We start from the raw sequence: 23915 nt of genomic DNA, 5'->3' as shown, positions 1-23915 counted from the left end.
CCAAATTGCTTCAGAAAAAAACATGATTACTGGTTAAAGAAGAAATTTGAATTTTTTTTCTGGTGATTAAGATTAAGTGCAGTGCAGTTTTTATTAGCATGTATATTTATTAAGTGTGGATTCTATGTATATTGATTTTGTGTGCCTTTATAAATATCAAATCCATAGCAACTTTTTAATGCAGCTGCTTTAAATGTTTTATCACTATGCTGAATACTTGGCAGATGGCTCTTATTTTGAAAAAGGAAACATTTCTAGGAAGGTCATCTTTCACTTGTGTACAACTTAATTTTCTTGAATGAGAGGTGAGGTGTATGAAGTATTATTACTATTGTGACTGTAATGTCTCTGTGTGATCAAGATATCTTTTGGCTGGTGTACTTCTGGGCTTGGCATAAAAAAGGTCATCTTGAGTAATGGGACAAGTGGCTTTAGGTGGTGTTGCTGGGGTAGGAGGGTTGGACCAGGTGATCACCAGAGGTCCCTGCCAATGTCAAGCATTCCGTGATAAGTTGTTTTTAAAAAATCTATAGCACAAGACCACTGTTTCTGATCAAATACCACCTGTCTGTGCCTTCTCAATTTTCCTTTAGAAGTGGAAAATATACTGGTAACTATATATGCATAAGAGATGGCCAAGGTGTCACAAAAACGAACCAATCTCCCATGTTTAGGGTAGTGCTGAGGAAATGGAAATGCTGTCTGCAGGTGAGCAGGTGAATCCAATGTACAGTCGATCCAAGCCATACAGCCATGGAGGTTGCCCAGTCTATTCTGGACTTCAGCCTTCCAACCACAGAGGCCTGATGTATAACTCTGTCTCCTGCTCCAGAGGAGAGTTATATTTTGCTCATACAGCTGTATAAGTTGATTTGCTCTGCCTTTTTTCAGAGAAAAGTGGATTAAACCCATAATGAATAAATCTAATTTTAAAATTACATTGTTGATCTTCACTGCAGCAACATGTGAGATCCTATCTGAGGTTTGCCAATCAAATGTGCAAAGACAAAACAGAATATCTGCAGCTAGGCATTCCCACTTGCAGAATCAGAGCAATGTGATCTTCATAAAAAGTCGTATTTCAGCAAAAATTGGGTCAGCCAAAAAGCTTTGAGTTGGTCCACAAAGTCCTTACAGCATCCAATAAAAAATAGTGGGCTTAATGATATATAGACTGACTGACTCCACTGGGCTTTTTGGTAAAGTAGCATTCATTCAAATGGATGGGGATCATTGAAAAATTACAATTGATGTGCTACATTAATTTTGGTTTAAAAGGGAATATTGTCCAACCTTAAAAACAAAATATTGCTGAATAAAAGCTAAAGAAAACCACATTAAACCCTTAGAATAGTGCTAATTGTCCAAATAATATTTTGAACCTAAATTCTGGACAAAGAAGTTTAAAACAACGTATACCATTACCCAGGGAATTGTAGCTGAGACTTTTAAATATTTTTTCCTTAGCATAAAACATAGCACTTCCTCATTCTTTTTGACTAATCATTTTTATGCAATACTCCCTAAGCGTGCATCTTTCTCTGCTGAGGTGTAACCCATACCCTCACACATTTATATCACTGTGGATATGATAAAATTTGTCTTCTTACCCTGTCAGCAAGTATTTGCAAAATGTTGCCTGTAGTCTCAAAGCTGGTGAAGTCTTACAGGGTTCTTGACCTCAGCAAGTTTGGGTGAAGCAGTGATTGTATTAAAAATAGGTATTTTTGTGAGATGTGCCTGCAGTTGTCAGTTCTGAGCCTGTAGCCTGGTGCAGGCTCAGCACTGCTTAGGCAATAGCATGAACTATTGTTCAGGAACACAGAACTATATTAAAGCATGTGCTTCATGTGCTCTTACTGTGTGCTCTCTGATGTGTGCTGCATGTCCAGGTGCTCCTCTGTGAGTGTGGGCAGGCTTGGCACAGTGGTACCACAGAACTGGTGGGGCTGGGAGGGACCTCTGGGCATCACCCAGTGCCACCCTTCTGCCAAGGCAGGGTCACCCGGAGTAGGTGACACAGGGACATGTCCAGGTGGGTTTGGAATGTCTCCAGAGGGGGAGGCTCCATGATGTCCCTGGGCTGCCCATTCTAGTGCTCAATGGAGAGAAGCTCTTCTTTGTGTTGAGGTGAAACTTCCAGCCACTTTACCTGTACCTTCTGCATCCCAACTTGTTTTCTCTTGCTGCGCTTCCCAGCTTGTTTTCAATCTTAAGAGACAAGACTGCTGATGAAAAACACCCAGTCCTTAAAACTTTGAAGAATTTAAGGAAACTTCTGATCCTTTTGAGCCTCATCCTTAAGTGAGACACAGTTGTCAGGCTATGGTTTTTGAGATTCTTCTCTTTCAGAAGGACCAGTCAGATGTTGAGCTTGAAAGTTATTCAGAAGTGTTGGCAAATAGTAAGTCTGTTTCTATGAATCTTGCCCTATTATATTGCTCCCCAAATTCCCATCTTCTCTTCAACAGTCACTGTAATCCATGTAACCAAGCATCTGATGCCTGCTGATTATTTTCCATCTTTCTGAAGAACTCAGTTCTATCTGCAAGTATGTAAGCTCATCCAGAAGGCCACACAGTGGTCTGTGCTTTACCATTGACATTTTATTTTTTGTATAGCATTAAAATGTACATGTGATGTGAATCCTAAATACAGTGTTTGTCTGAATTGCTTCCCACAATTGGCTTGTCTCTCCGTGGGCTACTGGATTTGCAGCATTACTGGAGCTGATATGTTGAAGTACTTGGAGGCAGATCTATGCAGAGAACCTCCTAAGGAATGTTCATATGGCATGAGAGGGCCAGGCTTCACTGGAAGTCCTGTTGTACCAGAAACAAATTGAGGGTTTTCCTTGTTTGTTTTTGTTTTTTTTTTAATTTTACATTGTGCTCCAAATGCACAAGCAATTGAGTTAGCTAGCTGAGTCTTCTTCAGTGCATTGAAAAATATGGGAGGTCCAGCCCTTAACATACAAAAACTAGGGAATAGTCACTGAGAACAGCATTGCCTTCAAAATGATTCATGCAAGCTGAAAGCCAGAATCTTCTCTTTCCTTGAAACCAGTGTTTATTAAATTGATAATTGCTTCAAATTGGAGAAATATTGAAAGGAATGACATTTATTTTCCTTCTTCCTGCTTTCGTCTCTGCCAGCCGGTGTGTGGGAACTCCTGGGGAAGGCCTGCAGAACTTGTCAATGTTCATTCCAGAGCAGAGCAATTGGAAAGCCACAAAACACTTTTAAGCAGCTCTGTCCTCACTTTTCTCACATTGAAGTCTGGTTAGCAAAGTGAGCAGTTGCCCAGTGGATTTTACTGTCTCAGAAAAATATTAGCACATGGACAAAATAAATGTGCACCAAAAATGTAAAAACATACACCTGTGGTTGGGTGATGCTCTAGGAAGTGGCTTTAATGCTCATCAGAGGACCTAAACATTGATTTATACCCAGGACCTTTTATTCTGTAGCCTGAAACTATTCCAAAAATTTCCTAGGTATCTGGCTTGGTTGTGGTGTGCATTTTGCATCATACACGTTAATGGTAGATCTAGAATCAATGTGAATCCATGTTAAAAATGAGACTGAGTTTTTGAACATAAAGATTTACACAGATAATGTTTTGTTATGGACAATTATATTATAGAGATCATATCTGCATTTCCTTCTTCTCTTTCTTAGTGTTTCTAATTGCACCTGCAAGTTGGAACTTTGATTTGGAATTTCCTAAGCCAGTTTTTTTATTCCCATACAGCATGAGAATCCCAGGAGTTTAGTCTAGCATGTTTGGTTTTTTTCCATTTCTTGTCTTTTTATCACACTGAGTTCACAAATTCTAGGAACGTTTAACTTCAGCCTTGAGTCCTGAACCTGTTGGCAGAGGAGATTTCTGAAAGGAAGGGTCCACCCTACTGTGGGCATATTCATGGTAGCTGTAGCATAGAAGGAAATCTGGAAACTGTAAAGGTTTGTATGTTGTTATCTCCTTTTGGCAGGAAATGTAACAGATGTCATTAATGATAAAATGGGAATAGATGTGTGCTATAAGCTTAAGCTTTGTTAAGCTTTTATAATAAAAAAGCATCAGGCCAGGCGGCTTTTTATTCCTGATGCAGAGAAACTGTGTTTCATGAGAAGTATTCACAGAAAAGTCAGCATACTTGAGTCACGTACCATGAGTTTAAAATCCAGCTTGGTTTGTTGATAACAATGTTTGTGGTGTGTGGGGGAGGTGTCTAAGGCACACATCTAGAAAGGCACTTCTTAACAGAGTCACCCAAGTTTTAAATTTGCATTTCTGTGGTATTCAGTTGAAATCTGAACTTGTATTTTCATTATATGTTACAGTCTTCTAGCCTGTGAATATTGCTGCCTTGATCAGGAAAGAGGAGAAGCAGAGGAAATGAAGTTTTTTACTGACACTTAAAGTTAAAACATGAGCTCTTGATGAAATAGTGCAACAAGCACCTTTGCAGAAGAGTTGAAAAATCAAAATGCTTTGATAAAGTGTGCATGGAGATACTGTGCTGTAACAAAACATGATTACTTCTTTGTGACAGGAGATGCCACTGGAGGTGTTTTCAGCTCATGGACAGAGCAGAAAGCATCAGTTTCACCATTTGAGAAAAATGTAAATGCATAAACTTTGTGTTTCAATATTCTTTCTGGGTCGGGCTGCCCCGGAGCTAATCACTGAAGGATGATAGCACTTCCTTTGACTCTGGGTCTGTCACTTACAGTTTGTTTATACATCAAAAGCGTGTGATCAGAGTGACTGCTCTGGTAGTCTGAGTTCAGAGTAAATGTCAGTATCAAGGACTATCTGTGTGCATCAGTGCAAACCAGGACTCAGTGCAGACCTTGATGTAGAAGAAATAGTTAATAATTAATGACAGAAAGAAGTTACCCAACAGAGATACTGCAGCATAGCAACATTAGCAAAATCTTACCAAAAGTGACTGTATGTATCAGAGAGACAAATAATTGCTTCTCTCCTGTTGGCAGTGGAGGGTGTAAACATGGGGCAAGGTTTTAGCTGTTAGAGTAAAAATGTTTGTAAAGTTAAGAAAAAGGCATTGAAATAGTTAGGAAATATATGAACCAAATTCAGTCTTTAATGATCAGGGGAGGATTGCTTTGTGCATGTGCTCGCTGTGCAGTCTGCAGTGGTTTGGCATGCCCTCTAGCAAGGGACTGGGCTGTAACCCAGAAGTTCACTTAAAGGAATATAAAGCTCTTTTAAAATCCTGTAAAGGCCCCTGCTATTCCAGATTTTACTGCTGCTTTTACTGTTGTTTCTTTTAGACTTCTCTAGTTCATTGCTGTCGTTGTGAGTGATGCGATGTGGTTCGTGACTGTCTCAAAGGCAGTAGAGAAGAGCTGTCTAGAACAGGCAGCAGTGCCCAGCACATATCATTAGTGCTCTGTCGGCCCCTTTCCAAGCCTTGTCAATACAATTCTGCCCTTCTGCTGACAACATTTATGCTTTAAGACAACAGCATAATGAGTAGTTAGTGTGCGGTAATGACTGAAAGTCCCCAAAGGAAAAGTTCTGTTTTATTAAGCAGGGATGTTCACAGTTGGGATAGTGGGGGTTATTCTTCTTTTTTCTTTTTTCTTTTCTCTTTTTTCTTTTTTCTTTTTTTTTTCTTTTTTATGATGGCAGGTGCAATATAGATTTTTATGAAACTATGTTAGAAGCAGTTTGTCTTATAAGAGCACTTAAGAAAATGTATTCTCTGCTAGAGTGTCTTAAGGAATTGGAGATTCAAGTGAAGGTGTGTCTTAACAGTGTTTTAGTTCTTACATGTATATGCATTAGAATGTGATAATAAAATATAAAAACAATAACATAAGAGCTTATGTTCTGCATTTGATTTCATAGAGCGCCTAAAATGTAGTAATCTTAACCTAAAATATAGTGATTAAATCAAAATGCTCTTTTAATTCAAGACAAAACTAAATAAATCAATAAACAAATAAGCTCACAATTGCAATGAGATTTCACTTCCTGGACTGAAAAATTGAACTGCAGGCTCATAGCTCCCTTGAGTGTTTGGAAAGAGAATAGCAGCTCTTAATAACAGAGCACTTTGCTCTGAGGGGTGGATGTTCATGTCATTACCATTTTTCTGGCAACTTTTCAACCACCAGCAGCAAAAGTTTTCATTGATTGCCTGATGCTGCTGTACGGCAGTAATTATACTGCTCTGTCTCTCTTTCATGAGCTGCAGGAATTGGAGAAAACAAGGGAAGCTAGAGATACTACATATAGATAGAGCACAATTCAGGATGGGCTGTTTCCTGTGTTACTACATGAGGTCTAGCAGGCTAATTTTTACACATCTGCACTAAATATAGAAAATAGGTTTTCCAGTGTAATGGTGGAGAATCCAAAGTAAAAATTCAATCCATATGCTGTAAAGTCATCCACTCCCTCAAAAACGAGAAGGTATTGCATGCAACTTTTCTCTGAAAAATCAGACTCCTCTTGCCACGACCTAGGTGCAGGGTCACTGGTGTTGATCAAGAACAATTAAATGTTGTTTAATTATCCCAGATTGGTACTGTTACATTTGTTCAAGGTTCTGTTAATTGTTGCAGCACTGTGATGCTGAGGAGGAAAGAAAGTATTTGTGAGAAATATTGGTACTTATTTCACCTGAATGTGTTTTCTCTCTGAAGTTGGCTTAGGCAGAGGAAATGGATGGAGGTGTTTGTGAACTGCACTGAGCTGTCAGAAAGTGATCCCTTATGTCTGGCTTCATCTATTTATAATTGACAGGAAGACTTGTGTTCCTTTTGGTGATGCAGAATCAAGTGCAGCTGGAGGAAGAGAGATGGGGAAATTTGAGCTTAAGTAGTAATGGAATGCAGGAGTTTGTGCATATACAAATCTTTGTCATAAATCAACAGTTAATTGGTTTCCATTCATTTTCCTGACTTGGGATTGCGAAAATGTAGTACTCTGTATTTATTAAGGAATCAGCACAGTGATCTAGATCTGTATCATAATGTAGGAAATGCTTTGTGATGCCAATATCCTTTTAACTAAGATAATTAATTTAAACTTATTTGTCTTTGCCTTTAAGGATCTTTTAATCTTATCAAGTATGCTGAACAATTTCTGCAGATAAGTGTTCTGTGATTTATTTTTATGTTTTTATGAAACAAATATATTTGGTTGTCAGTACTTTGTTCTCCAAATTGCTACTATAATGTTTACTTTCTGTGTGAGCTCAGCACTGTTAGAGTAAATACATGTAAAAGCTAATTAAAGTATAACAAGGATTTAGGGCATTTTTATGTCACTACATTGTTAATTGAGGATTTATGATTTTGATACAAGTAGTGTGTCAATTTTATCACAGAACAGTGAGACACATGTCACCAGTCTTCTCTAGCTTCTCTTTATCACAATCTTTTCGTACACATAATAAACACATTCTAGAAGGCACAGGAGATCATACACAGAGTAAATAAATTTTGTTAAGTATTTATTAATATAGTTTGGGCTGCAATACAATAGAGGGTTTCTTTGTCTTACATTTCAGCTCTGTACTCCTAGAGAGCAAAATTACATCAAAGTATTCTCAAACAATTAAGCCATACTTTAAAGAAGAAGTATTTAATCACAAAAATAAGGAGAAGTATCAGAGTCAGGATCTGAAGAATTTTCAGAAACCCCAGCAATCTCTCACAGAAACTTTCCATGCTTATTAATTTCTACAAGGAATATTTTAAGTTCTACTACCACTGGTATTTTGAACAAGGAAGCGTCAAAAACTTGTCCTTTTGCTAAAGTAATAAAAAATCCCCCAAACAAACAATAGATCATAAGAATGCAAGAGGAAGGAGCTTCTAGCCTTTGTGGCACTTGAAGAGGAATCTTCTCAAATTTACTTAGAGGTACGTGCTCTGGAGGGAAAGTGTAGACACAGGTTTGACCTCAGTCTGAACTCACAAGTGAAACTTCAGCAGAGGTGCTGTCCTGTTCCCTGGTAGATCCTGAGCTGCACAGGTTTTCCAGTCTTGAATTGAGATAGAAAATTAAAATCTTGGTAGTTCTCACACATCAAAATTAATTTCTTTTTGATAAATTTAGGGTCTGCCTTTGATCTGGATGTTTTTTATGTTTGTGTTCAATATGCCTGATACAGGAAACAAGCTTTCTTTTTGTCAGATCCATCTTTCTGCTTTACCATGTCTGTCTTTGTTTCCTATACCAGAAAATATTTCTCATTTTGCTGACCAGTAGAATATTTACTACTATATCTAATAATATATTGTATCTTATATAATTATATGTTATCTAATACTATATTTAATATAATATCTGATATAAAATTTCTTTCTACGTATTTCTATATTTTCAGTCTAAAATTTAGGGTTATTTTCAATATGAGCGTGGGAATCTGATGGGGAAAGTCACAAGAGAGGCAATTAAATTAAAGCAGAGCAGTTTAACAGGTCTGGAGCATATTCCAGTTAAGGACTGTTTCTGCTTACCATCACTTCGTAAGGACCTCTTCTCCCTGGAGGTATCATGTTCTGTAAAGCACATGTATTTCACTGAGGCTGCTGGTACTGAAACGTATTCTGTTGTTCTCCAACAATTGTGCTACATGTAAATGTACACAACAGGTGACATTTAGCAATTATCCAGCTCTGTAAGTTTGACTACAGCCACTGCAAGAAAATTCTGGTATGAATCCCTACAGTGGTCTTTCCTCAGTCCACTCTAACCTAGGCTCCAGGGGGGAAGCTTTGTGAAAAAAAGGCAGAAAATTCATTTTCACTTTAATAGAGTTTTTTATGGGTTCATACCACATCTGTTACAATTTCTGTAGTGATCAGCTTAAAAATGGCACATCTAACAGTAAATAATGTCATGCTGCTGAGCTGTGTTAATGGCTTGCTAGTCCATTAGGAGAAAGCCACTTGTTCCCTTTGTCACTGTGGTAGTGACTCTCAAACCCATCAGGAGTTACAGCCAGGCAGGAACGCTGCAGCCTCGATCAGCGAGCTGGTGGTGGAATTTGACTGAACTTCTTTGTATAAAACCAGGAGAAGTTTTATGACTTGTGCTTGTGCCAGAAGCAGCCTGCCCTGCGTGGTGGCTGAAGCCTGGCTCACCCTGGTTCCTGGCTGGGCAGGCATTTAAGGCAGCTCAGGGTCCCTGTGCCACCTGTGCCACGTCCCCAGCTGGCGCAGGCTGGCTCGTGCCTGACCACCTGCTCAGCTGAGGATTGAATCCAAAGTGGTGTTTCTAGCTCTGCTGTTCCATACTACCTTTCTGTCAAGTGACAGTGTTTTTCCTAAATTACAGATTTTTGGTTTATGAGGGCAAGTTTATTTCCTAATTGTGTAGTGACTAGAAGGGAATTAACTGGGCAAGTCCTTTAATTTAAAATATAAAAGTGTATTATTGGCCTTGTTCTCCGATGAATCGAACGTTAGATGTATTAATACTAGTAATGGAACATAATGGCTGCTTGTCAGAAATAAAGATAATTATTTCAGAAACACAAAACTAACCTTGACAGATAATTGCCTGCTGAAATCTGATGCTGTGCAACAAATGGAGGATTATTAGCAACAGGCTCCCATGTTCATCTGTTATATCATTAAATTCTGTATGTTACATTGACAGGACTATCATTGCATTAAAAGTGTCTCCCTTTTCTTGGAGATGCATGTCAATTCTGGATTAAAGATTTTGGTTGCATTGGGCTGTTCTGTTCTAAATTTGTTGTCCTCCAAAATGCTGAGAAGCTCTGAGTAAATTTTGTTAGATGTGGATTATATAGGTGTAGACTACCTGCTGAATGAAAAACAACCATCATTTCCATTTTGCTGATTTCTTTTTTTCCTTTATTCGTTTTAAAAGAAACCAAACTGGTCCTAGTGTTTTTAAATGCAAGTTCATCCAGCACGTTCATCCACCTTGAGATCTGTGAAGATTTTAATTTACTGGACAAAAGTGTACTAACTGGAGCTAGTAAAAAGAAGTTTGAAGGTAACAGACACTCAGGCTTGAGAGACTGTTTTCAATTTCTGTAATGAAACCCAAAATAACTTTAGTGAGTAGTGTTATATTTCAGCCATTTGAATTTTTAAAATCAAGAGTGAACCTTTTGCTCAAATGCATAGTGTAACTTCAACCAAGCAGTGGTCATTCACACTTTGAATTTTGACTATGAATTCCATAAGACGTCTGCTACTTCAAGTCTGTGGTTGTGCCTTGAAAGATGGTTACAGACATTGTTTGGGAAAAACGCCTTATAGTCAAGTTTTCCTCAATATCTAATAAAAAAATTCCTGCTCCTTCATTTTGTAACTAAAAAGTTAAACTGTATTTTCTGTCATTGAGGTTGATATTAGGAATATAATATTGCTGTAGTCACTTCAACAGTTTTCATCAAGAGCCATCTTCAAATGCTGCTCAAGATGATAGAGGCAAACATAAAAAGCACTAAAAACATCTAAAGTTTTGTACAGCAAATTGTGTACAGAAAAAATCAATTTGTATCAAAAAAGACATTATTTACCTAATCATTCATGACTGAAAAAAGTCACATGAAAAATTGCCTTATTTCAAAAGGCAATCACGAAGGCATCAAAGTACATATAATCTCATTTCTCTACTCTCATTTTACCTGCTTTCTCTCCCTGAACTGGAAAACTGCTGTCATAACTGTATCTATTTCCTGTAGGAGCTATTAGTTAGTAGCATTACATCCGCTTAAACGTGATCACTTTTCTCTTCTGTGTGTTACTGATATGCTGTTATCCCATAATACTGCTCATCCATCAGAGGTTGCCGTGTTTCCTGTGCTGATTCTAGTATGGAGAGCTGAAGCGTCCTCTAAAGAAATGTTCAGAGATGCCAGAATATTTTAATGGTTCTGTGATTCTGGGATGTTACAGAGCACAACCTTCCTGTGGTGCATTTCAAGCTTCTAACGCAAAATTTTTCTCTGCTTTTAATTCCTAAGCAAAAGCACTTGAACCATCAGTTTTGAACGTAACCATCTCAATTCCTCTTTATTTAAATGGCAGATTCATTAAAAGCTCCATCTGGCTTCCATAGGAAGCTTGCACAAGTCCTTGGAAATGGATTTTTTTTTTCAGGACACAAGGAACTGTGGCCAGGATTAGAACCTCTTCCTCTTGCAGCATACTTGCCAGATGGCAAGTTTATTGAATTTGGTTTTAACTCACTAGGGCTTAAAGGAATGAACACAGCTCTGAGAAGTGGGTGCTACATTTCTACTTCAAAGGTCTCCTTTAAAATTAGTCCCCAGTGATTTATATGCAGAGTGTGGTTGTGACCTGGGCAGTCGGTGGCATATCTCTCATCTTTTCCAGTGCTTGAGTCAGTGACACAAAGCACTATACAGAATCCCAGTAATTTCACAATATTGGGTGAATATTGTTACATGGCTTAATCAAATACAGATATATATATATACACACATACACATATATTTATTTATTTTGCAGTGTTGTAAAGTCTCTTCACTTCAAATATTTGTTTTCTAAATAAAATATGAATATTTGACATGTTCACTGGTGTCACTTAAAACTAGCCTTGGGTATTGTCCTTAATATGGAAGTCTGCTCTGTACTAAAAACTAACACTATTGATGGACAGAATTTAGTTTATTCAGTTTTAGGTTTGAATTGAGTAGAAAAAGATCACGTATCTATTTAAACCTCTTACAGCAGCTTTTTCTAATTTCTTGACGTGGCTTTGAAACTTGTGAAATTGTGAAATATATTTCCAGCTAATTAGGGTGTAAATGCTAAATTATTTTATTAAGGAATCCTCCTCTCTTCAAAATACAAAGCATTGTTTTGCATTTCTGTTATTTACAGAGAAATCAGTTTTTTTATATTACAGGATTTTTTCCCTTTCTTTCTGACAATGGAGAAGACTCCTCCTGTGAAGTGGTGCCAAAGAGCTTCAGAGTCTGCAGCACTGATATTAACCTTTTCTTTCAATGCAGAGCAGTCAGGATGCTGACTCTGCCATTTAAGTGGCCATGCCTGTCATAATTATTTATGTGCTTGGTTAAACATGACTGCACCTATGTGCAGTGTGAGCCCTCATTTGTAGAGCAAAGAATATAAAGATTAGCACACTTGTTTAAGATAAGGAAGCAAATAATTGCAACTCAAAATATTCCATTTTTCTCCCTTTCCAACAGTATTACACATTGATATTGTTTATATATACTCAATATATGCTCCTTCTGCTGGAGGTGATTTCGTATCTCTGCAGTGGTGCTGATTCTTGTACTGCATGATCTGAGCACCCAGGACTGTTCACCACAGTCTTGGAAATAAGGAGATAAACAGCTACTGTTGTGTAAGCCTCATTTGTATGCATTTGTGAGTTGAAAGTAGTTTTTTAATCTTGGGTAGTGAATTTTGAGTGTTGAATTTTTTGTGAAGAAATTTTCATTGTTTTAAAATCGGGTTTTTACACAAAATACCTCAAGGGAGTCTATTTACTTTTACTGGAACTGGGCTTTGTATTTGGATATCACCTTATTCCTCTTTTACTGAACCCATTGTTAGGGGCTCTAGCAGCACATATTCCCCAGGTTTTCCTGTTCTGCAAAAAAGATGGAGTAACTTCAAAAAAAATTTGAAATTTAATACAAATATTCAGGAATCTTACTTACAAATGAGAGAGGGTGATAGCGCCAGAATCAAAAGTAATATTTTTTTCTGGACAGAGAATGTCAAGAGTTAATGCTTTTATAAAACTCTCAAAAAGACTCTGGTTGGCTTCTCTTTGAATTAAGTCCTTTGGAACAAACTCACCTACCATATTACTTTACCACTTTACTCATATATTGCAAAGTATATGTAGAAAAAAAAATAATGGGCCTCTGAAAACCTGATGGATGTAATTGCATCCAGGGATACAGATGATGTCATGAATCACTGCAAGGTACAATGGTTTCTGTGGTACTTCTAAATGAAATTAGAGGTCTCTTGTTTACAGTGTTTGTGGTGCACTCCATTCAGTAGAAGAGTGTATGGATCCAATACTAATACATAAATATGTGCTATAGCCTGATGCTATTTTGAAGATGTTTTGGCATTATATCCCTAATTTTACTGCTGTGTTACCATCATTTCCAGTTGTATCTGGCTTGATTTAAGCTGATAGAGCTTTGTGTTAGTAACATATGGAAATTGTTATTGTTTACATTTGTTCAGCAGATGTGTGAGCTTTTTATATGCCTGACTCCTTATCAGTTGGATTAAATAATGCATAATTCTGCAGTATTCAAGTATTCTGTTGGATCAGAGCAAGTACTGGCTGCCAGTGCGTGTAAAGTCCAAGAGTGACAGTTCCAGTATTTCAGTCTGTGTGAGCACACCGAGCCTCACTTTGTTCCCTCCTTGCAAATCAAGTGTTCCACTGTGGTCACATGTGGGATGTGAAATTGGAAAGGAAGCACTGCAAACAGGTAGAAAGGCCATTGCACAGTGACCTGGTGAGGTGAGATCAGCTGAAGAAACAGGCACCACGGGGCAGTTGAGCCCTACTAAACGTAAATGCCTTCAGTACCAGGGTGGGAAATGATTGGGTCAGTCACAGTCATTGTACTAAAAAAGAAATGCATGTTTACCTTCTCACTCACTTCTCAGCTTTCCCATGTGTCATATTTAAAATACTTAAAACACTTTCAATATTTTTTTAACAGCTCCCATTTTCTGTAACAAAAATGTCATGCTGGCCTGTTTAGAAAGGGGGGAGCCAAAAAGGCTCTATAAGAGGGGTTTTATTTTACAACCTGAGGAAAAGTGTGCAAGCCATAGATAAATTTTGGTGTTTTCTCTCAACAGAGAGCATCTTTAAAGGCTTTTAAAGTGTGTGATTTCATCAAAGGTTTTTGTTTTTTCCTTCTTTGAATATTGTCTGTGAGGTGATGGAATTACAAATGAGAGCACCAGCTAGGAACTTAAGTAAAATTTGGCAAGCAGAGCTTCCTTAAGTGTTTATCTTAAACTGAGCCTTGTCTACAGCAAAGCAATTTTGCTTTCAAAAAGCAGATAATTTTGTAATCAAATATAAATTATAGGCCATATTTTTGGTGGTTGTGTCCTTGGCTTCAGTGAAGTAAAGCTGTATTTATTTACACCAGATGAAGATCTGCCTTTTTCCACCTCTTTTTGTAATGCGTCCTTACTTCTTAGAAAATGAAACCTTTGTTTCTTTGGAAACACATCTGTTAAGAAACACCAGGGCAAAAATAATTTAACTGGGCCTATATCTTCTCTCGTGTGCCTTCCTTTGCAGTGGCCTTGGGTCTCTACTTCCCCAGGAAGGAGTACCTGGAGAATGTCTACATTGATGCTCCAGTGGGAATGCCGCTCCTGCACATCCATGCCTTGAAGGATTCACGTGAGGAAGCAGCCCACTTTCATCTGTGCCAGAATCTCATAATTTCTCGAGCAAGATCACATGAAAATAATTGGTTCCAAATCAGAGAAAAAACAGGACTTCTCTACCTCAGCAAAAGCCTGGATAGAGAGGATTTTAACATGCTGTGTAAGTATGAGAAGACCAGCTTTTCTTCTTGAGGTATCTGTTCAGACAATGAGATTTCTCCATTGGAAGATGAACATCAAATTTGGGAAAAACACATTGCCCTTTTAAAATGAGGAACCAGACCCAATGAAACCCACAGCAGTATGCCAAAGCAGATGATGACCTGGGACAGATCCTGTTGCTCACACTGGGAACTCCAATTGAGTGGGACAATTGCATTACTGGAAATATTTTTTATGCATTTCACAGCTGTACAGGTTACAGCTTTACACTGAGATTTGGGGTTTGTTCATCTACTGTTGCAAGTGAAACCAGTTCCATTGTGTTAGGGGTTCCCAGATAAATGCTGTGAGAGTGGTTCAGATTCTTATGTGAATGGTCCTTGAAGTCTGGTGACATGGATTCACAAATTACATTTGCGTGTAATACCAAAGAGCTCTTTGAAGAAATGGTTAATCGTACCTCTCTGCCTCTCTTGAGATTTGGCTTTGTTAGAGAAGCTTACTGTTGAACTACAAAAATTCATTATCTCAGTTTTTTTTCTCTTCTTTTATGCTCTAGCAGTAAATCGGTTTTGGTGATTTTGATCTATGAGGAAATTAGGTATCATTAGATGGTGGAGGAGGAAATGGATGAGGAGTTAATGGCATACCACTGTGATCAGTTGCAGAAATTTTACTGTTGAAGAGAGTCTGTAGTAACTGTCTTCAGTTTGTAAGATCCATGTATCAACACTACCTTCAGACTTAGGTGCCTTGATGTTGAAATTTTCAACTTCAGACACTTAATGCTTTATTTTTGAAGTGCTGAATGTTTGATATTTCATCCATTTTTGGTACTTGGCATTCGTGTATATCAAATATTTGTGCTGAACAAAGGAGGAATAGCTACTTAACACTCGAGAGCCTTGTTTTGTTCATTCAGATCAAAGTGGCCTAGAACTTCTTTTCAAGTGAGTTAGATCTATTACAGAGATATTACTGTGCTGTCTGTAGTCAAGCCAAGGGAATCAAAACAAGCCTTGAGGAAATATTAGTACATGCCACAGGTTGATTTTAACTTCTATTTTATCTTTTGTCCACCTCTTTATATTTCAAAATGATGAAGCAATTTATTCTCTGAACCTAGACAATTTGATCCATAGTGTTGGAATGCTGTGACTAAAGTGTTAGTCCTGATGGGTTTGTCCTGAGTATCTGTCACCATCTCGTGTATTATTTTTCCTGTTTCCACCCCACTATGCTCTAGTCCCTTCAAAAAGCAGTCCTGTCAAAGAGCTGATTACTGCCAGTGATGTGTTTTTATGTCACTGTCTTACAGACAGAATGCTGATACTGGTTTTGAGGCTCTATAATGCAAAATTTGTGCCAAGCCTTAAAATTATAGGCTTATTTGGATTCTTAAGGTTTAAAGTCTTCTCACCAGCATCTGGCATATTGGAGAGTTGCTTTGCCACATAGTAGGATTAAATGATCGTTTATGGAATAATGGACTAGGGAAGAATATAAGGAAAGTAAATGCTGGCTTGTCTTCTGTAAAATATTTCTTACAGTGATTTCTTTCCCCTGAAGCTGTAGGAAATTGGATGCCATTATCCAAGGTGATGCTGTATGTCTTCCTTTCATCCCACCCTTTCCAAGAGAGGGAATGTGACTCCGCTACACGCACCACGGTTTTTCTCTCTTTGATCAATGCTACTGCACCAGCTTGCAGTTCCCTGACAGCAAGGCAGCTTTGCTTCACAGAAATGGATCTCTCCTTTCACATCAAGGAGAATAAACCACCTGGTACATTTCATCAGCTCCAGTTACCCTCAGTTCATCATCTGTGTCAGAATCTCAGCATTTCCTACAAATTGCTTGCAGGTAAAACTGGATCTGAGCTGTTCACATGCTAGCAATAGATTCAAACAGCTGCACTGTTAGAAGATGTCTTTTGTAGTAGATCCTCCAGATTTGATTCTATAAAGGAAGTTCCTGTGCAAACCTAAACTGAACCTGAAGATTTTGCCTTTGAGATAAACAGGGGAAATGGGAAGGAGGTCTATCCCCTTCCCTAAAGAAAAAGACTAGTTTTAGAATTTTATATCTGCTAAAAGTAGACTGGGAATATACTGAGCTTTAAATTCTGCTGCTTCTGTAGAAGAATTCTGCAGAATCTTCCCATGTATTCCATGCTTTTTCCCTACCCTAATATAACCCCACAAGTTCCTTCTGTTTCACTTCTGAGTCTGTTGTTTATTGTGCAGTCATGATGTCCAAATGGATTTACTGAACTGCAGAAGAGTATTAAAGCCATCAGAGCCCTGTACTGGGAAGTGATTGTGCCTGTGTATGTTGTGGCTGTTTTGCAGCAGAAGGTGTTCCCTTTCGGTACAACGAGAACACCACCAGCGTGCGGGTGACGCGGAGCCTGGATCGGGAGGAGAGGGAGAGATACGAGCTCATTGCCAAGTGCACCGTCAGAGAGGGATTCAGGGAAATGCAGGTTGAGGTGCCTTTCCTGGTGAACGTGTTAGATGAAGATGACTCTCCTCCCTTCCTTCCCAATGGCACTGATACTGCAGATGCTGTCGTGGAGTTCAACAGGAAAGAGGTAATGTTGGTAATGTTCTCCTTTACCTAGTCCCTGAAGTATGAGCACAGCAGTGGGAGGAAGGACTCCTGGGAAGCATCATATTCTGCCTGTGTAATGGGTCTTGGCAACAAGCCCATCACCATACCATGCTCTGCAGATCTGTGATTGTAGAATGCTGTTTGTAGGATTCCTCTGCCCCAAGTTATGTCTTGCTCAGATCCCAAAGAAAGAGGAGTTTGGGTTAGTAATTGAAGAGTGTGAAGGAATTTGAGCAGTTTCCAGGATCAGGATGGACAATTGCTGAGTCTCTGGTCAGGATCACTCTGGATCCCTCCATACTGAGCTGTGTTCTGTTTGTAACAGGGTTGCGTCCTCCAGGGGATTTAAAATGGTGTTGTTAGAGCAAGTCTGTGTATATCTGTCCCATGCATGCAGATCTGTGTAATGCATCACGACTATGTTCAGTAGATTTATTAGGATGCTGTAGAAGTAGTGGTTGATGTTTACAGACAAACCATTGGATTTGTGGAATTTACAGGCTATTAATGTTGAGCTCCAGGATATTGTTTTAATGGTGTCCTCCCATTTTTCCCTTACCATGCCAAGCTGATTTTTCAAGAGGTCTGAATCTTGTCCTGAGTGTCTTTGGTGCCCCTACACACACACCCCTTGTTGCTTCAGTGGAGAAGTACACGTGCGGGCTCTTTGGTTCTTCCATGGGAGCAGTGACCCTTTACAAGTCATAGTTATAGAGAGGACTTTTTGGGGGGCGCATAAAATGATGTGTGTTTCATGAGACAACTTCTGCTTCCTAACAGCAAGATCTCTTGGTAGTCAATTTTCCCTTCAAAGTACGTTTTGATCGTATTTGTGTCTGGAAGGGAAAAGACTGATTTTGGGAGTTTGCTGCCACCTCCTGACTGGAATAAGTCTTGGCAAGACATCTATGAATACATTTGCCTGGGTTTCAGTGAAAGTTGTAAGGTCTTGTTTGACCAGTATTTTAGTCTCCAAAACAGTTATCAGAAGAGGAAAACTTCAGGTCCTTCAGCAGTGCCATTTATTGTTTCCTACCAGGGCACTGTTCTTTCCACGCTGACTGTGTACGATGCAGACACCACACCTATCTACCCCCTTGAAAGCAGCAGAAAGAAATACACAGGAACCATCATTACTGATGATCCCTGGATAAGTGAAACATTTCGTGTAGAGCACATCTTTGATGAAATCCACTTCAACCCAAATGGCAGCCAAGTGAGGGGAACTCGGCATGAGTACAGTAAGGACTTTTTCTTCAAATAAAGGAGAAGTTGCTTGTTATTAGTTGACCAATAAGCTCTTGAATTTTTCTGAGCATTTTGTAAGTATTGAACCAAAGAAACCTGAGAAATTTCAAGTAAAGAAAACACAGAGTTTTAAATATGTACTGAGAAAATGGAGCTTGTGTATCTCTGTGATGGGGAGTGTGTGGGATGATGATGTATAAACTGACAAGAAACAGGTTTGGATTGTAGGATTCTCAGCTTGGTAGGCAGAAGGGAAGAAGGCCTCCCAGACACGTTGAATGACAGAGAGCATAACTCCATAAGAATATATTTCATATTTAACTTGCCTCCTATTTCCTGTTAGGAAACTTGGATGTGTGTAATTAAATTTGGTATATCTGTTTTTGTTGGGTTTGTGGTATTAAAAGATACATTTGCAGATAATGTGGGTTGCTAATAGACTAATCCTTTCCTTCTCAGAACTGGTACTGAATAAAAGCATTTCAGTCACAGAGCATCGTTCCTTCCAGCTGGATGTTTTGGTGAATGACACAGAATTTCAGGGCCCAGAAAGATCGGTGATGCTTCATTTCAATGTCTCCATCCTCCCTGTCAGCATCCAGTTTTCAAACATAACTTACCAGTTCACAGTGAACAGAAATGCTGAACGCTTCGCACAAGTAAGAGCCATGTTAATTATGCATCCTCTTTCTGATGGAGTTAACAGCTGGATCACTGGGGCCAGATGTGTTACAGTGCTCATTGGTTTTAATGGTTTTAAGCAGAATCACTGAAAAATGTGTTATCAGTGTGATTGTTGCTGGATGTAGGAGGTAGCAGGTAGGCTGGGCACTACCTCTTCTACCACATAATAGCAGAGGAGGTGCCACACATGGAAGTACTAATGAAGGGAAATAATGTGTTGTGGGCAGGAGGACTTGCAACTGTGAGTGGCTTAGGCATGAATAACTGCAACAATGTCAAGGGCAAAAAAAGGGGATTTGTCCAGCTGTTGGAGTCTCAGTATATTAATGGCTTTTCCTTAGGTAATGGCTAGCTAGTAATTAATGTGTTTCCTAATTTAACCCTTGTTTTAGCTTAATCACCACCATTGCCATTAATAATGCTTTCCAGAGATGCTTTCTAATAGGTTGACATTAATCAGGTGAAAATTACAATGTAATTCCTATGGAACATGTACATTAATAAGGAACTAGTTCAATATAATTAATATTATGGAAGTGGATATTAAAAACATCAGTGATGAACCCTTTTGGGAGAGCTTCTGGAAAGCATACCTTGTAATGTAGCAGAGAGGAGGACTGAGATGAAAATATGATCATCCCAACTACAGAGAAAACCAGTTCATTAGAAGAGTTTTAAAGAATTAAGTTTTATTAATCTTTAAGCCTCTGGCTAATTTTACAAAGAAAGAGAAAGGAAAGTTAGCTATATTGCATGTTCTTATATCTAATCTGATGAACTGCACTGCAGCTTGATAGCTCTTCAGAGTACTGAACAGGCTGTACATGAGCAGTAAAAATTCTACTGAACTGACAGGGGACATTTTGTCCCTAGTCTGCACTGAATATCCTAAATAAGAGAAAGGTACCAAGTGTACTCACAGAGCAGCCTCACTACAAAAGCTACTCCTTTATGACATTTCATGATGCCTTGTGGTTGCAATTTTTCTGTTTGCAGTCTCTTAGAAACTTCAGAGGATAGTGCTTTCTTTTTGTGCAGATCAAGTTATTTTTGATGTTAGGTTTGAGGCTGTTGTTGCACCAGACTGTGAAAGCTTCACCCTCAGCTGTTGCCTGGGGATAGGGTGAAACCTGGGTTTCCCCTAAAAGAAATAATAGCACAGGTATGTAAGATACCCGTAGTCTAATCCTTGCATCTAGAACTCTTGTATCTGTATCACAACATAAATGTACTAGAAACAAACGTGGATACTTACCTGTTAGGTGTGTATGAGTTTAGATCGACTAATTGGTTGGGCTTTTTTCTGTGTGCATGTTTTTATATATCGGTGTATGCATACAATATTATTATGAATCAATGAGTTTCAGATTAAATTTGGACAACCATGGTTATCTGTGCATACCCTAGATTGCTTGAACACTTTAGTTTTAAAATCTGGGGGTATGTGTTCCTTTTTTAATTTCAGGGTGGAAAACCAAAAAGAGCCAGTTGACTTTTAAAGCTACGGATGTTGAATATTGTCATAAGAGTCAAACATCTGAAAAGGAATTTTAGGATCTTTGAAAACAGTGGCATTTCCCCCTCATTGTGCAGTTTCACTGGGTGGCAGTAGTAGCAGGGAAAACTGTTCCTGGCAAGAATTCCAAGTCTCTGGGAAGAGATCTTTTTCATTGTGCTGCCTAAACACAAATTCACAAAGAGATTTTGTTCGGATTCTTGAGCAGCAAAATGCAAAACTCATCCTGGCTCTGGAGATGGTGTTCTCAGTTAGTTAAAGTGTCATCCACTTACTTCTGAAACTGGGTTTGAATTTACAGTGTGCTCAGCTTGGAGCACAAGTCAGTATAAGCAGCTTAGTCCCCAGTACTTCACATTATTAAAGTTGGCTGCATAATTAGCCGTGATGTGCCAGAGTATTCAGGGAAAGTACTGGGCCAGATCAATATGAGGCTGAACTGTCTCTTGCCCTAAGGAAAACACAGGAGCGTGAAGAAATTATTAACTGCTGGTCTGATGCCATTTGTCTATTTGAGCAGCTAAATGAATTGAATAACAGAAGCACGGCCTGACGGTGCAGGCTTGCCCACTGGCATTTAACTTATCAAAGGACTTAAAGCTCTATTGACATTTACTGAGACAAATGATGAATAACATTGGCTGAGATTTTTAGAGAGGTTGTATGTCCAAATGTCCCTGGAATTCAGTGAAGAGGAACAGTATCATTATCCAGACTTTATTAAACATTGGAGCTTGAAAGATGGATTTTTCTGTTCTTATTTCTAATAATGGTATTTCTGTGTTAACTGTTGAGGATCTTGCAAATTTGTAGGTTACTCCCCTGTAAGCTGATGTTAAACCTGACTGCCCTTTACCCTCACGAGAAGAGGGAAGTAGGTGCTTTTCCCCTTCTCCCCTGGAGTTGTGCTCTTCTGCACCTGAGAGCTGAGCTGGCTCCAGAACTTGTGGAGCAGAGCAAAGTTACAAGATTGGGCTTTCCTTAGAAGAATCAGGCAAAAAAAGAAAGTGTCTTTCTCATAGAAATTTCTTGAGGGAGACCTTTATAGCTTCTTCTCAAATTATACAGAGAAATCAAAACTGGCCAATATGCTATTCTAAGGATAATCTGCTCTTCAGGGACCCTGAATTTGTGGGGTCTTCTCCAACCCCATTGAAGGAAATTGCTGCAATCAAAAAGGTGCCTGGAAAGACCAGTTACAACAGAGTAGGCAGAAGGGGCAGTTTAATGTAGTTAAAGTAGTAAAAATGCCATGGATCATCGCTGTGTTCTCCTCCTGCCTGGAAGGAGCACCATCTGAGCAGCTGCAGAGCGCTGCCAGTTGCAGTGTGGCACCAAAGCTGTGGTGACGTGCTCCTGGAAGGGACATGTCTAGACCTTGTGTCTAGACAGAGTGTATGAACAGTGGAAATCTTGTCTTCTTCTTCCTGCCAGTCCCAGCAAGTCGTGGAGAGGAGACAGCCAGGAAGAAATGGCCTTGCTTCTGATGGCTTTAATAGTCTTTCTGTGTTATCCTGTCTCCTAAAATCCCAACAGGAATAGTGCCAAATGAGCCATCAGTAATGTGAATGGGAATAAGCTAGATGAAGTGGGATTATCCTATAACAAAATATGCTTCTAGAACTGCAAAGGCTTCCTCTCTGACTTTAAATAGTCCAGGTTCACAGGAAGAGGTCTTAGTACACAAAAACTTACTTTTTGTATAACATTCTTTAGTAAAAATGCTTGAAACCAAGATGTACAGATATGCTTTCACCAGCAATGGTGTTTCTTGAAAACATTTCTTAACTGCGGCATTTGAAAATAATCCATCACCAAGTTCCTTTCAATAACGCCCCACCCTTCACATTGTGGTTTTCTCTGCAAAGAAAGCCAATGCCTCTGGGCCTGATTGAAATCCCACTCTTGTAAATGGAAAAACCAAAGTGAGCTTTGGATCAGTTCCTATAGGAGCTGGACAGGAGATGGGGCTTTACATTCCTTTGCTTCTTAGATGGTGTGTTGTAGACTGAGGAGTGTTCTAGCTTAAATACTCTGGCCCACAGAAGTTCAAATATGGCAAACCAATGTATTTTCATTTTTTAGATTAAAATGTTTTAAAATTGCAGATGGGAAACAATGAGGTTCTTATTCCTTTTAAGGCTTTCAGAGAGCTCTTCTGGCCAGAAACTTTTTGACTAATACTGTAAAAATTATGTAATATAAATTTCTATGTTATTAGAAGAGAGTCTCAGCTTTGTTCATGCTGAGCTCTTTGATTTCTGAAAGATGATGAAAGTTTTTTTCAGTGGTCAGCCTGGGACAGAGCAGAGATTGAACTCAGAATTTCCCAAATCACAGGTTCTTGTTCTCACTGAGCACTGCTGACCGTCAGCTGTAGGCATTAAATACCACTGAGTCTGTCAAGGCTTTTTGCGTTTCCTCTGCTAGTCTGAAGAGAACAGTAATGCTTTGCATCTCATTTTTACTGAGGATTAATCACATTTAAAGCATTTACATACTGCATTTGTAGGAAAATAAAAAAATCTGTAAGCCCCAAATAAATACTGTCTTTTGCAAGGTAAAATATGCTCCATTTTATTTCAGATATTTTTGGCAAGCACTAAATATTTTTTGTGTAGTTCCTGTCTGTGATTTCTTTGTTGGTGTTTGAGCCTAGATAGGAAAGATCTGCATTGAGAACTGCATGAAATTCCGTGGTGTAAACATCACCTACAAGTTGCTGTCCCCCAACGCGAGCTGCTATCCTGTCAGCATTCTGCAAGGCCGGGAGGATAAATATGGGAGCCTTTATGTGAACGATTCCTCTGTGCTGCGCAGACCTGAGTGCAAGGAAATACAGTACACTGTTCAAGCTACTGACAAGCAGAGCAGGAAACACACCAAAACCCTCCTCACTGTTGTCCTGGAAGGGACTCGTAAGTACCCCAGTCAGAACTATTTATTTATTATTAACAAGTGTTACCAGTATGAGGTGTTGCATTAGCAGGGTGATCTGTAAAATGATGGCATTAATAATGAAAATGGGTCTGAGCTACGAGATACAGATCACAGAGTTTAGATTTTGAGTTTTGATTTGTGCCTTCCTGTAGTAGCTATTTGTTTGGAGAACTAATGGACAGAAAGGTGGGATAGTACATGCAATTCATAATGTTCATGATGACCTTTGATTTAGAAGAATCTTCAGTGTGTGTGTGTGTATGATCTTTATTTCGTATTTCACATATTCCTGTGGAAGAAGCAAAAGTGTCTATAGGTATATGTGTGTGTATACCTA

The 23915-nt window shown here is 38.8% G+C and overlaps 1 protein-coding gene across 2 annotated transcripts in view; it reads left to right on the top strand.

Annotated features, from left to right (window-relative positions):
- RET (ret proto-oncogene) overlaps positions 1-23915 on the top strand; it is a 78843-nt gene that overhangs the window by 27371 nt on the left and 27557 nt on the right. For both annotated transcript variants that reach the window (XM_058841832.1, XM_058841831.1), the window contains exons 2-7: positions 14324-14575; positions 16147-16440; positions 16929-17170; positions 18230-18431; positions 18898-19097; positions 23298-23556. In XM_058841832.1, coding sequence (XP_058697815.1) covers positions 14324-14575; positions 16147-16440; positions 16929-17170; positions 18230-18431; positions 18898-19097; positions 23298-23556 — 1449 coding nt within the window. The remainder of the gene's footprint in view (positions 1-14323; positions 14576-16146; positions 16441-16928; positions 17171-18229; positions 18432-18897; positions 19098-23297; positions 23557-23915) is intronic.

Source organism: Poecile atricapillus, chromosome 6 (assembly GCF_030490865.1).
Source record: "Poecile atricapillus isolate bPoeAtr1 chromosome 6, bPoeAtr1.hap1, whole genome shotgun sequence".
NCBI lineage: Eukaryota > Metazoa > Chordata > Aves > Passeriformes > Paridae > Poecile > Poecile atricapillus.
The sequence above is the reverse complement of the archived record's forward strand: the minus strand, read 5'-3'. Positions and strand labels throughout refer to the sequence as shown.